General features: G+C 39.0%; 2 protein-coding genes across 3 annotated transcripts in view; one reads left to right on the plus strand and one right to left on the minus strand.

The window, feature by feature from the left end:
• On the plus strand, window positions 1–12,290 carry LOC146463804 (negative elongation factor E-like). Of its 2 annotated transcripts, none has more exons than XM_085083995.1 (13): window positions 1–244; window positions 594–663; window positions 1,692–1,762; window positions 2,484–2,555; window positions 4,090–4,137; window positions 4,328–4,362; window positions 4,851–4,894; window positions 5,566–5,603; window positions 6,591–6,660; window positions 8,442–8,478; window positions 8,974–9,028; window positions 10,352–10,460; window positions 11,158–12,290. In XM_085083995.1, exons 1-13 carry the CDS (start codon window positions 176–178, stop codon window positions 11,226–11,228), a joined length of 789 nt encoding a protein of 262 aa, XP_084940121.1. In that variant the 5' UTR covers window positions 1–175; the 3' UTR covers window positions 11,229–12,290. The 2 variants fall into 2 exon arrangements, with proteins under 2 accessions (XP_084940121.1, XP_084940122.1); XM_085083996.1 differs by having other exon boundaries at window positions 4,093–4,137.
• Window positions 12,087–13,365, minus strand: part of LOC146463805 (adenylate kinase 8-like) — a 13,791-nt gene continuing 12,512 nt past the window's right edge. Inside the window, exons 15-17 of the mRNA XM_085083992.1 lie at window positions 13,240–13,320; window positions 12,583–12,640; window positions 12,087–12,483 (exon numbers count right to left, since the gene is read on the minus strand). Of these exons, the coding sequence (XP_084940118.1) occupies window positions 12,304–12,483; window positions 12,583–12,640; window positions 13,240–13,320 (319 nt within the window). The 3' untranslated portion in view covers window positions 12,087–12,303. The remainder of the gene's footprint in view (window positions 12,484–12,582; window positions 12,641–13,239; window positions 13,321–13,365) is intronic.

The following is a 13,365-nucleotide window of genomic DNA, read 5'->3' on the forward strand; positions in this document are numbered from 1 at the left end:
TTTAGCCAGGAACGACGGAAACGCTTTCGTCTTGGCGTTGTAGGCTCCTAGAGGGCTCCTAGTGTAAGCTTACACGATAAGCGTCTCTCTATTTTTGTCGTGTATAGTCCGCTGACTGTTATTGGCGCAGGAGTAAAGGGTCGAAGATGGCGGATATCTAAGAGCTGAAAACACTATGGGCCTTCCAAATCTCACTCCAGAAGAAGAGTATCTTCTCAAAAAGTTCGCTTTGTTGAAGAGAAAGGTAAAGCCCTCCCTATAATCGCTCACAAATTCGACTTTTGGCGCAGATTTTTGTACAATCTTGATCCTCAGTGGTTAACGTGTCACTGACATCTAGTTTATTAAATTACAATAGTAGTGAACTAATTGGGACACTTTTCCAAACGTTTAACTAAAAAAGTAAAATTTACCAAAATGTGTTAAAAACTGTTGCAAAAAAAGCAGGAATGACAAGTATCAGTTATTTATTTAGCCAACTAAACTTAGGTTTAGTTCCTTTCTAAGCTTGTAAGCTTAAATTAAGCTTGTAAGTTTGACTCGGACATAGATTATCATAGGGCTGGCGTGTTTTTTAACGGTTTTGTTTGCAGAAAAAAGCCCTTCAAAAGTCAAAAGAAAAGACAGAAACTCCAGTTGTCATTAAAGCGGGTACAAAGAGAGGTAAGATCACAGTCAGTCGTTGATGTTGAGACAAAAGTAAACATGCTTTAACCTTCTCACGCGAGGGGCCCAATCAGAGAGGAAAATGTCAATTTATAAACAATTGACAAACAAATGGAAAATAAAATAAAATAAAATAAATTAATAAATAAATATTTTCCCTTGTCATTGAAATGCCATTGAATGTTGGTTTTGATCATGAGGAGAGGGGAAATGTGTAGCCGGAGAAAAAACACTTAGAGCAAAGATGGGAACCAACAACAAACTCCAGCCACGAAAATGATTTGACCCCTAGGAATTGACCTGGGCCACGTTGGTGGGGTGAGTATTCTTATCACTTTGCCACCCCTCAAATCACTCAAATCCGACAATAAACCCAGCCGGTAGTTTCAAGTACATGCGTGCAAGCTACAATAATATTGATACAATGCAATTTGCAATACATTTTTTGCTCAGTACACAGATAGATACATAAACAATTAACTGTGACTAATATTGTAATTAACTGTAACTAATATTAATCTAACTGTAACTAATATTAATCAAGAACAAATACAATATCATGTTGTCAAACATTAGAGCATAGAGGCTAAATAAACAGGTCAGTTTTTGAGTTAGCCCCTAGCCTTATTAAATTGACTATTCTAGTTCTAGGGAGGAGAAGTAGGTTTTACTAGCACTAGTGATAAAATAGCCGTTTCATTCACAATGTCAACAAAATTTCAGGACCCAAGCAGTCTAGGGAATTGAACCATCAAAACATCAGCACTCAAATCTCGATAAAAGTAAAAAAAGAAGTGTTCAAATCTCTTTACAGTGGCCAAATTATTCCATTATCAACTCTGTTGATCAGGCAACCCTGCTGTTGATAAAACTAAGTATTTGTTTCCACTTCCTACTGACACGGCACCACAGTTTCTTTTAATTAGAAACGAACACCCTTATCTACCGGTATTTTACTATAATTACCAGTAGCTGCATTACTTTTTTTAGTAGGAGACATACTCCACGATGCTGTTATATTTCAGATACTCCTGCTGATAGTTCCCATGCCCCAGAGGATGCAAAAGAGATCGCCAAGAAACTCATTGCCTCGGGGGTATGCTTATTACAATTGTAATTCTAGATACAATTATAATGGTAAAATTTGAAATTAAATCCTCTCTCCAGGGCTCAGAAATTAATATGTAAGCCTTCCCCAAAATTATGACCCCTGCAAATCTCAGATACTATTATAATAATTAAAGAGATTGATAATAGGCCCTCCTGAATATAAACAGTAGTAAAAGCAGCTAAGTGCGTGAAACTCGAGTAACTGTGTTACATTTTCTATCTTAAATGCACCATCCTTAACCAGTTCACTTACTAGGAACCAATGGGACATTTCCAGAAAAAAATGTCTTCACCAACACCCCTCAGCAGGGGTAGCAGGATTTGGGGGGAGGGAGGAGGGTTCTAACAAAAAAATTAACCTTCTCTGATCTGGTTCTTTGGGGGTATAAATATTTTTTAGGAATCACTCATGTATGTAAAACAAGTTATTAAACAGATTTAACAGGTTTGCCATTTAATGGATGGATGGCTCTATTCCTCATAATTTAATACGCTTTCTAGTTTCATGGCATAAATTGGGCATTAAATCTGGAGGTTAAAATTCCCAAATGACAGGTTGTGATGAATTGCAATCTTAATTTATTTCCTTGATGCAGCTGTTTCATTTTTTTTTACTGTAAATATCGTGAGGTTGCAGAGCATTGCAAGAGTCAAGGTGTGAAGAGAGTACATGTAGATGATCATATCCTTCTTGCTCTTTTACTCAGGAGGTGAAGATCAAAAAGGATCCTGTTAACAGAGAGTTCAAAAGAGCCAAAGGTGGAGAAAGGAGGCTGAAGGTATGCTAAGACATGTTACAAATTAAATGTGCTATTTTTAGTGTCAGAAACTTACGGTATTCCTGAAGGATAAAGTGACCTTCTCAGATTGCTTCAAATTTTTTACATGTGAAACATTATTGATAAAGTAGCATACTTGTCAAATTTAATGACTGGAAAACGTTGCATCTCTGAGATACAAGTTATAGAAGTTTCGTTTTAAAGGAGGGATTTCGCGTCAAAATAGAGATTTAATGCCAGAGCAAAAGCGTTTGCGGTCCCTGAAGAATTACAGGTACCTGAAATGTGCCTTGTTCACAGATCCATTTGATAAAACCATTCGAAAATGAAACACGAATCCTATTTGATCATGGATGCGACATCAATCTATCATCAGCATCACCACCACTGGAAAGAAGAGCATTTCTTTAGATGACATATTGAATTTGGCACTGATACTAAAACATTTCCAGACCCTCTTATGACAAGGGGCAAGAAAATGCCACTTGAGGCAACTCTGAATTTTTGGGCTGCTGTCCACCAATACTAACAGGGAGTGATACTGCTATCACCACTGCAACTGATGCTTCTATTATCCGGGGGGAGGGGGGGTACTCCCTTATGTGTCCTTTATGGGGACGTGCGGCCCGATAGGGTATGGTTTTCAGGGTGTTTTGTCTTGAATGGGGTATCTATTTCATCACTTTCTGTCTTAAATAGGGTATCGCTACATGACCTAATGGCTTAAACAGGATTAAAGCTTAGATGTCTGTTTATTGGTCTTTTGAAGAACAAAGGATATTTCAATGACTTCAAGTAGATTGTGATTGCCAATGTATTAAAATACAGTAGGAAACTAATATATTCTTATTTCATTCTAGTCTTAAGGACGGTGCCTACTAATAACGAAGTATTTTTGTGTGGTTTATGACTATGCGGAAAAAGCAGATCTTAGCAAGGCCTATTGGAATCCAAAAAGAAAATTGGGTGTAGCCACGCATTTTTCAGAGATAATTAAGCAATAATATCTCTAAAAAGTGCCAAAATATAAAGCAATGTATGGGATTTTTTCCTAAATTGAAGCTTAATTATCTCTGAAAAATGCATGGTTACCCCCAATTTTCTTTCGAGATACCAAAAGCACTTGCTAAGTTCTGCTTTCTCCGTGTCGTTTTAAACCGCGCAAAAATATTCCTGTATTAGCAGGCACCACCCATAGGAAAACCGAGTATCTGGAGATGCGCAGAACGTATGCGCAGTAACAATAGTAGGCACCGTCCTTAAACAGGGTATGATTTTGGGTTAAATGTCTTAGGTAGGGTCTGAAAATTTTGAATTCCGTCTTAACAGGATAGGGAAATCAGAGAATTGTGTCTTTAACAGGGTCAGGGTTTGAAAGCCTGGGCCGCACCTCCCTACCCATCTGTTGAGTACCCCCCCCCCCCCCCCTATTATCATTAGCACCACCCTTTTTACCACATGTCTTGTACCATGTACTGTCCCTAATTTGCAAGTTATCCAACACTGACATGGAATTCTATTTTATTCACTGCAGCAGGATTTTCAGCAGCAGCCGTCTTCTTCTAACAGAAATGAGCAGCAGGTATTAATTATTAAATAAGACTCGCATACCTTTTTATTGCTCTCATATTCTTGGGAGGTGCCTTATCATTTACCATGATTTCAGCAGCTAGATCATTCTGTAAAAAGCAAAAGTCTAAACATTTTTAACACAAATTTAAGGTGGACATTGGACATCTACATAACTGATTATCATTTTGTTGTTTTAATAGTCACATGCAGCGGCAATGAAGAGCCTATATGAAAGGCAAGTAAGAAGCAACTTTAAAGTGAAAATCTGACATTTATTTTTTTGCAGTATGTACATTGCGTTTCTTGAGTCAACACTGGACCATTTCTTGAAAACTGTTTTCCTTAAAGCAGGCCTTGTGTCTTTTGTTTAGAAAAGGACAGAAATAAACCACCCGCAAAACTAAACAGTCAGGGAGTCCAACACAGAGATTTCTTATAAATTTCTATTGTATTGTTTTCCTTTCATTTTTTTGTCAAATTTCAAAAGGTCTTTAAAAAAGGAGGACATAGCTCTCAGTATTAGAAATGTCAAGATTAAAAAGCCTTCAATTGGTTTCGGCTAAATTACCAGAATATCTAGAATAGCATTTGACATGCCTTGCTCTCTCTGTGATGACTTTATGCTTGTTTGTGTAAGTTGTTCTTTGTATGGGAACCTAGACTCATTGCAGTCATGTTCTACAAAGTGGATGTTTATTTGACATTATCATGTCTTTGTTGTAGCTTTGTACCCTCTTCTGCCACACAGAATAGACGCTTCTCTGAAGGTATGTGTAGGCTTAATATCAGTAACATGATGGTTAGTATGGGCAGCTGAAAGCCAGCTGTTATGGCTGACAACTACCTGTACAGTGAACATATGTTTGGTTTATCAACAGAGTTGATAACTATTGAATAAGGTAAATTGGCCGCCATAAAGAGATTTGAGTGCTGACTTATCAGTCCAGCTGTCATTAGTATCTGCCTGTCACAAGATCAGCGTCAGAGTAATCCTGCCAGCCAGCTAATTGGGTTTATCAATTGGAGGAGTGCACAGAATAAGGCCCTAAGTGACTTTTGATGTAAGGTCAAATTCTCCTTTTATTCCACAAGCGAAAACAAGAAAACTTGGAAGGAGATTCTAGCAGTTTATCAGAAGCCACTTAGGGCTTTTTTTCCAGGCACCCTTTCAATTGATAAACCACTCAGCTTCATGATATGAATGTTTGGCTTATCAGCAGAGCTGATAACTAAAGGTAAATTGGCCACCGTAAAGAGATTTGAGTGCCGATGTTTTGTATGTTTTCCTTTGTCAGAGCGAATCTGACAAAGTGGAATGCTCTCTACGAAGGGCTAGTGCTCGAAACGTCAGCACTCCAATATCGTTATGGTGATCAGTGGATCAAGGTGTACAGTGCAGCACCATTGATGAAAAAATTTGTCTTGTACTCATTTTCAGGGCAGGGCAGAAAAAGTTGGGCAGAAGAACCAAGAAAGGTACTTTAAGTTAGAAACTTATTATCTATTTGTATTAAAGAATGTGTTGTTTCTACAACAATGATAAATTGTATTGGCAATGAAAGTACAGGTCTGAAGTAATAACAATTCTGTGAAGATTACATGATGAAATAATACTTACAGTTAATCTATGTCACACGTGACCAGTATTTTTTGAAATTTGAACAGAGTTTTGAAATTTGCATGTCAGCCTTGAACATCGCCGGCAATATTTCAGAGTTCCTTGTAGAAATTACCCTAGTTTATTGACGGTGTAAAGTTCTGAATTTTTCTATACATTACAGCATTAAGTATTTCAAAACTAACAATCGTTTCCCAAGTATTTTGAACTTTTTAGTTCAGTTAATGCGTCTTTTTTGGAAAGATTTCTCAAGATTCCATTCAAATGCTGTACGTACAAAAAAGGAATTCGAATGTTCATTTCATTCTCGGAAAAACTGGTCACGCGTAACGTAGCCTGACTGTAATATGACATGCGCCATCTTGGCAAGTGAATGCAATATGTTTGTTTGTATTAAACAATCATTTGCCTAATTATACAGTGAAACTGAAGTATGGATGCTGCTGCTGTTGGACCGTGACGGGGACGGGGATCGAGACAAAGAGAGAGAAAAAAGGGGGAATTTTTCTCTCATTTTTTTCTTACCCTCCCCCCGCCCCCCTTCCGGATTATGCCTGCCACACAGACTACTTTTCATTGGTCAAGTAGCACATATTTTGCTTACCAATCACAGAGCGTAGAAAAGCAATCTGAAAGCAAACACGTATTACTTTCGACACTCATAACCTGCTCTATTGGATCAGATTTAGAAGCTAACAGCTTTTTGCCGTTTGGATAGTGCCTGTGTCTATCGAAGTGCCTTTTAAAAACCTATTAATTGTTGGAGACATTTCTAAGTAAAGAATTATGTTCAACTTGATGATAACCCGGCTGCCATGACTGTTGATATGAACTTGTCTTCCCAGGGTAACACCATATTTGTCAAGGGATTTGGATTAACAGAAAAAATTCTTCAGGAATCGTTTACTAAATTTGGTGAGTTTGTTTGTGAACTCTGTTCAAGGGCACATTGTTATCTCCTCATAGCTACTGTCAAATGACAAAGGTTCTAATAGCAGTGAATGCTCAAAATGAATTGTTTGTCTCACGACTGTGTCACATACGTGTGGATTGCAATCCGCACCTTTGTGAAACAAGCGTGATGCAAATGATTTATTTTGATCTATCACTTCAAATCACGATAACTAAAATATTTCATGACAACAGGTGAATGTTTATCCGGCAAAGAATTTCGTGAATGCTCTGTGGTGAACTCGGTTGAACGTGGTGGTCGAACTCGAAATTGGGGGCGAACTTGACACGGGGCGAAACCTCCACAATTCAATTGGGCTCGTTCAGACACCGTACCGCTTGTACGGCCTGCCTAATACATTTTGGCTCCTCTGCTACATTTACGCTGCAAGCTCTTCCATAATTTTAGATTTTTGTTGTGCTTAATTGAAATTTTTTATTAAAAAGTGGTTTGTATGCTATACCACCGCCAAATAACTGCGGAAAAAGAGCTGTCAAAGGCGTGAGCTCTTGCAGGCAGACAGATGTATTTGGGCCACTGATGGCAACCGCAACTGAAATGTTTCGCTAATTTAATTTTTAACAAGGTACTAGTGAGCAGCACGCAGCAACGAAATCTTGTTGACTCAAGGTTTATACTCCGACCGGTTTCGACTGATAACTACAGTTTTCATGAGAGAGTTTGGAACAAGATTACATGGGGAACTTATTTATACCTAATTTTTACAATACAAATCACGTTCCCGTAAGGGTGTGAACAACACAACACCCCCAAGAAATACGTGTAGGATATGACTAAAATCCTGCGTAGAATGTGTAATGGTTAAATCCGTGAGCCCCAAGATGGAAATAAGCTGCAACTTGAGGGGAAAAAAGGACAAAAAAAAAAGGGAAATTGCTCCAAGCTCTTCCATTATGTCGTGAAAAAAAAAAAATGCTAAAACGAGGTTTGTTTTGCCTTTGGAAAATCAGTTATCCTCTTGGCGTTTTAGTTGTTGTAGTTTTGACCCTAAAAGGTAAACATTCCGACGACGAAGTCCCCGTAAGTTCCCTGTACTTAGGAATAGATGCGCACTGGAACTTTGTAGTATGCGATGTTGTACCCCGTGTCCAAGTCATTGGATTTATTGCGTTCTGCTTTAAAGAAACTCCACCTTGCTCTCAGACTAATTGATTCAAGGTCACCCTTTTTTCTGCTGCAGTTGATGAAAAAGACTACTTTCGATATTGAAAGTGTTAGACAGTTAATGTTCATGACATTCTCCCTTCAACACGCGCAAATGTGGGCCGCCGTGCCATTGCCTTGGTCATCCCGTCCAGTGCCGGGTTGAATTTATAATGTTACTGAAGTGCACCTGTGCATGAAGTAAATTATTTAACAGTATAGTAAACTGGGGTGCTTTCCTTTCACCAAAAATTTTCGGTTTGAATTTTGGGAAATTTCGGTCTCGAATGGAACGGGCTTACACTCGGTCATCACGTGGTCAGTTTTTGCCTCAGGCTTCTTGACGCCGTTTATCGTATGTGTTCAAACAGTCCGACTGGAAACTTTTGAATGGAACACGAGAATTTTCGAAAATACCGAAATTTCCACTTTTCGGGAACACTGAAAAGGTTGTCCTAAATTTTCGAAAATCTTTTCCGGAAAAGATCCTGTTCCATTCGATTCCCACCCGAAATTTTCGAAAATTTCGTCGAATGGAAAGCGCCCCTGGTTTTCATTTGCTTTGCTTTTCGTATTCCAGGAAAAGTACAGAGAGTCAACTTTGAGAAAGATAAAAGGTAATATGTTCGCTAAAACTTTAAAACCAGAATCATAATTTTACCCCTCTGTACCTTCTCTCTGTTCTTTTTGGTTATATCTGGCCCATGGCCTTGATGAAAACAGAGACTTTTTGTGAGTTAGGGCTGATTCACACTGGAAACGGAATCAGAAGCGGACTCGAAATCGGAAGCGTAAGGACCCTCCGTTCCAGTGTGAATCAAAAGACGGAGACGGAATCGCAATTGAAGCTCGACGGAATCGGAATCGCAAGGATCAGTACGTTTCCTTTTTTTCCGACTCCGCTTCTGATTCCGTCGCTTGCGATCAAGTGTAAACTGGTTGATCAGAATCGCAATGGCAAACGGAAGAATCAAACAATCACATAGCTCATTGCCAATCCCTTTACGCGAGAATTGGAACGGAAAATATTGCGGCCTTCTATTCCGCTACTTTCTAATATCTCCCGACTGCGAATCTCAGGATAAACCTTCTTTTACTTTCTTTTCTCGTAGCCAAGGTTTTGTGACTTTTGATTCATATGAAGCAGCAGAAAATGCAATCGAAGAGGTATGGTGTACAGTTAAAACTAAAACCGAACATGGCAGGCGTACCTTACACGTGTTTTCCCGCGCTTGGCTTCGGTTGTGTATTCTCTTCAAGTTCTGATTGGTTTAATGAGTTGTTGCGTTTGTGAGTGGCTGGACCAGTTGTGATTAGTTCGGTTCTAGTTTTATGACCTTCAAACCGGTTTTTATTTGCAGACGCAGTGCAAACAAGTTTTAATTCTAAAAATGGCGCGTTTTTATACCAATGGTAGAGTGTAGAGGTACAAAACCAAAGCAATGGTGGAAGTAATTTGGACACTCACGCCAGTCAGTTGAAAACCAAGAGAGGATGAAAAACCTATCTAAAAAAATATTCGTTGAGAAAATGGTGGATTTCTCTTTAACCGATTCTCCTTTATCATAGCAATTTAACATTTTGATGTAGGCTCGTTAACAAAAAGCCTTTGACATTTTTGGAAAGTTCACCGTAAAATTAGTAAAAAAGTCAAGTTTGAGAGTCTGGTGTTTTAAAATAGCGAATATATAGTTTTGTTAATTTAAACGCCTACAAAAATTCCTGAATTTAATACGTTACTACGCCTTCGCTATTTTAAAAGACAAGGCTCTCAATCTTGGCCTTTCAGTGATTAAAAGAAACTCCACCTTGCCTTCAGACTAATTGATTCAAGGTCACCCTTTTTTCTGCTGCAGTTGATGAAAAAGAGTACTTTCGATGTCGAAAGTGTTAGTTAATGTTCATGACACTCTCCCTTCAACTCGCGCACAAATGTGGGCTGCCGTGCCATTGCCTTGGTCATCCCATCCAGTGAAGGGTTGAATTTATAATGTTACTGAAGTTCAAACGCCGACAAAAATTCCTGAATTTAATACGTTACTATGCCTTCGCTATTTTAAAAGACAAGGCTCTCAAACTTGGCCTTTCAGTGATTCTAAGGTGCTCTTTCCAGTTACCTAGCCAACATCAAAATTTCAAATTACCGTGATAAAGGTTTATGATGACAGACGGTAGTGAAAATATACGCAAAACCAAAGCAAACAGCTCTACGGTTTTTAAAACTCAGGTGAAAACTGCTCAGATCATTAGAAAGTCCCTAAATATTAACCAAGTTATATGCAGGTTTATTGAATAGAAGAAAGATCCTTGCAGTAAGTACGCAACTTAGGCAGTTGCGGCTTTCTTTTCGCAACTGCTTAAGTTGCGTACTAACCGCGAGGATCTTTCTTCTATTTGATCTTTCATCCGCAGTTCAAAATATGTGTTTCATATATTTACATTCATTTATACGGGTTCATTAATGCGCTTTTGCTTGTTTGCTTTTTTCAGATGAACGGTATGATGGTCTCTGGTGTCCACATCAAAGTAGTTCTTTCCAGAAGACAACCAAACATGCCAGATTCGCATTTCCGTCCAAGGCCGGGATTGGGAAGTAGAGGTTAGTAGTAGCAGTAGGAGTTGTTGTTTTATTTGTCAGTCAGGGCCCAGTTGCTCGAAGCATGGTTAGCGCTAACCCGGGTTAAATACCATGACAACCTATAGGTTTTAATACCTCTTAACCAATGGTTAGCGCTAACCATGCTTCGAGCAACTCGGCCCAGTTGGCTAGCGAGTGTCACTTTTGTTCTCGGTCAGCAATCCACGACCTAGAGCTAAATTAGCCTAAACATTTTGCCTTGTGACCCTCCCGGTGACGCAATAAGACTGAAGTGCATGTTGTTTTGTAGTTAAACTAGTTTGAGATGAGTACATGCATTCTGATTGGTTCTTGAGTGATCCGAATATACATACATATACATACTGTTAAGATGGATTGCTTACGAACTGATTACACTGATTTACAAAAAAAATGTTAAATAGCGACCATTTTGTATGAAGTCAAACCTTCTCCTGTGTGTCCCGCGTACAATTTTGGCGAAACGTTTCCAAAATGACGTGGCAGAAATGTTTTTGACGCGCGCGCGCTTGCCAATGGAGATAAAGTTTTGCTGTCGGCAAATCTGTAGGAATAAGATCTCTCGTGAATTTGCCTGTTTGGTCCTTCTTTGGATCATTTTGGGCAATAACTTGGACATGGGCCACTGTTGTGTTTTATAATTTATTCATGTTTTATATTCACCGGATTTGTTTTGCAGATTCCAGGGGCCACAGCTCCGGTCTCCAGTCACGAGAGACGAGAGAACTTGTTTCATATGACGACTTATAGGCGACAACATTTCCGAATGTTGGATCTTGTATCTGCTTAACGATACGAGGAAGATATTGGTGATATCAGCCTAACATCACGGACCTAAAGAAGACTTGATAGTCTATATGTACAGATATATCACATTTACTACCAACTCTTAACCGGAACAACCTTCTTTACCAGTGTCAGTCTTGGGGGGCGGGTCAAGAATTGAACTTACGTATGAAAGGGTCATCAAAACCTGTCGTTTGTATGGAGAGCCGTCAGTCGTTGGAGTTAGATGACAAAAAGCACTCGGTCATGGCAGGAACCAGCTCTGTACGTCTGCCTTGAATAAGTTCCTGATTTAAGGAACTTATCTACAGAGTTAATTCTGTGATCTATCATTAGATAAGTTCCTGTTTGAGCCGGAGAGATCGATGGAATCAGGATTGAATTTCCTTCTTAGAGAGTTGTGGGCTGTTGACTGTTTCATACAGGGAGACTGTCTTTAAAGTGCTTGTACATAGTCAAAGCAAAACTGATGGGCTTCTTACGGTAACTTGGTGTAATGCCAAGCTCTTGTACAGAGCTCATTTGGCGTCTGAGAGGAAACGTTCAAGATTTGAAAGACTCAGTGGAAAATAAACTGTATGGCTTGGAGAAATTTACTTCTACGTTTATTCTAACACCCGTAGTAGAGACACCAAAACTGTCAAACAGCCCTATTAAAAATCTAGTATCTCTTACGTTCGTCTTGGATTTATTTCCTCTTAACAACTTAAAGACGGTACCTCCCAGTACAGAAGTTTTTTTTTTTGCACAGTTATGTGGGAAAGGAATCAAGAAAGACAATTGGGGGTAGCGGGGTATATTTTAGAGATAATTAAGCAACAATTATTTAGTGAACATCGTTTTAATAGTGGCAAGGAAAGCTTCAATTTATAAACAGAGCCTGGTCAACATGACCAGTGTTTGGACAAATATGGCAACAAAACCGTCCACACTTGCGTCTATAATACAACGTTTTAAAACACTTGTCACGCGTTATAACCAGTAAATTATGTACAACTTTGTTCGTAAAACGTGTCTTTCTACACAGTATTGACTGATATCAGTTCTTTCGCGGTATGGGGTTCACTATAATACTCTCAATACACTCGAACACGGTGTGGATATCCTGATCCGCATTAATGTGCTGTCCACACTCCTCATAGTACTCCCCGATCTCTTCGATGTAGGCCTGATACTGAGCCATCCTGTCATTAACCGCTGACTCCACGTCCTTTGGATTCTATAATAAAGAAAGAAGCAAAACGACATTTGATGATGTGGCAAAGGCATACGATAGTGAAGCATCAAGAAAAACGAAGAATACGTAAGCAAAACTAACCGTTTGTAACCTCTGTTTCACTTCATTTGTTCGAGGCGGATTGTAAATTAGGTGATACCTGAAGAAAAAAATAAGCGAACGAGTTGGTTCTCAGTTTCGACCTCTGGATGGAACACAGGGTGTGATCATTCTAATGAAGGACGTATAGGGGATATTACACGGCTGTACGAAGATATGAATTTTATTTTCGACTGGTAAGACCAGTATGCGCGAGTGAGTACAATATTGTTCATAACACGAGGAAATAAAATTTTACATCTTCGAGCCATCGTGTAATTTTATCTTTATTATATAGACAAACCTATCGCTCGCCATTTTTCACCGACACTTTGTACAAACAACCGTGGCAAAGCGGGAAATGACGTCATCAATATCCTCACTCGTAAAGATATGGAAAATACGCCACTCGGGTCCCGGATGTAGTTTCGCATGAATTCTACGCCGAGTGGTGTATTTTCCAGTAAAATTCTCCTGTCTATATAATAAGCAGTACTTTTTTGGTTGTATTCTGTACAAGTTGGTACAGTGCTTTTTCAGTCTGTGGAGGCTAGAGTTACTATTCAAATGAAAGCTTTCAATTTTGGCGTTGTTTGTTGCTGCAAAATGGCGCAACATGGAAGTTGAAATCTGGCTTGGTTAAAGAAGCATATAACCCACCTTTCTCCAGTTACTGGGTCTACACTGCGGAGGGTCAGTCTCTCAACAATGGTGTCTGCCGGTACATCCATAAAGATCACCCTGCAACAGTTTACCAGTACTTGACTATGATATACTTTACTATTC

This window comes from Pavona decussata, unplaced genomic scaffold (genome assembly GCF_977016875.1).
Source record: "Pavona decussata unplaced genomic scaffold, jaPavDecu1.1 SCAFFOLD_174, whole genome shotgun sequence".
In the NCBI taxonomy this organism is placed as follows: Eukaryota; Metazoa; Cnidaria; class Anthozoa; order Scleractinia; family Agariciidae; genus Pavona; species Pavona decussata.

Excerpts from the sequence above, each read along its gene's own strand:
- LOC146463804 (XM_085083995.1), top strand. The coding sequence starts at position 176 with ATGGGCCTTCCAAATCTCACTCCAGAAGAAGAGTATCTTCTCAAAAAG. Across the intron at positions 2,556-4,089 it reads GTGGAGAAAGGAGGCTGAAG|CAGGATTTTCAGCAGCAGCC; the intron begins GTATGCTAAGAC and ends TATTCACTGCAG. Across the intron at positions 6,661-8,441 it reads GGAATCGTTTACTAAATTTG|GAAAAGTACAGAGAGTCAAC; the intron begins GTGAGTTTGTTT and ends TTCGTATTCCAG.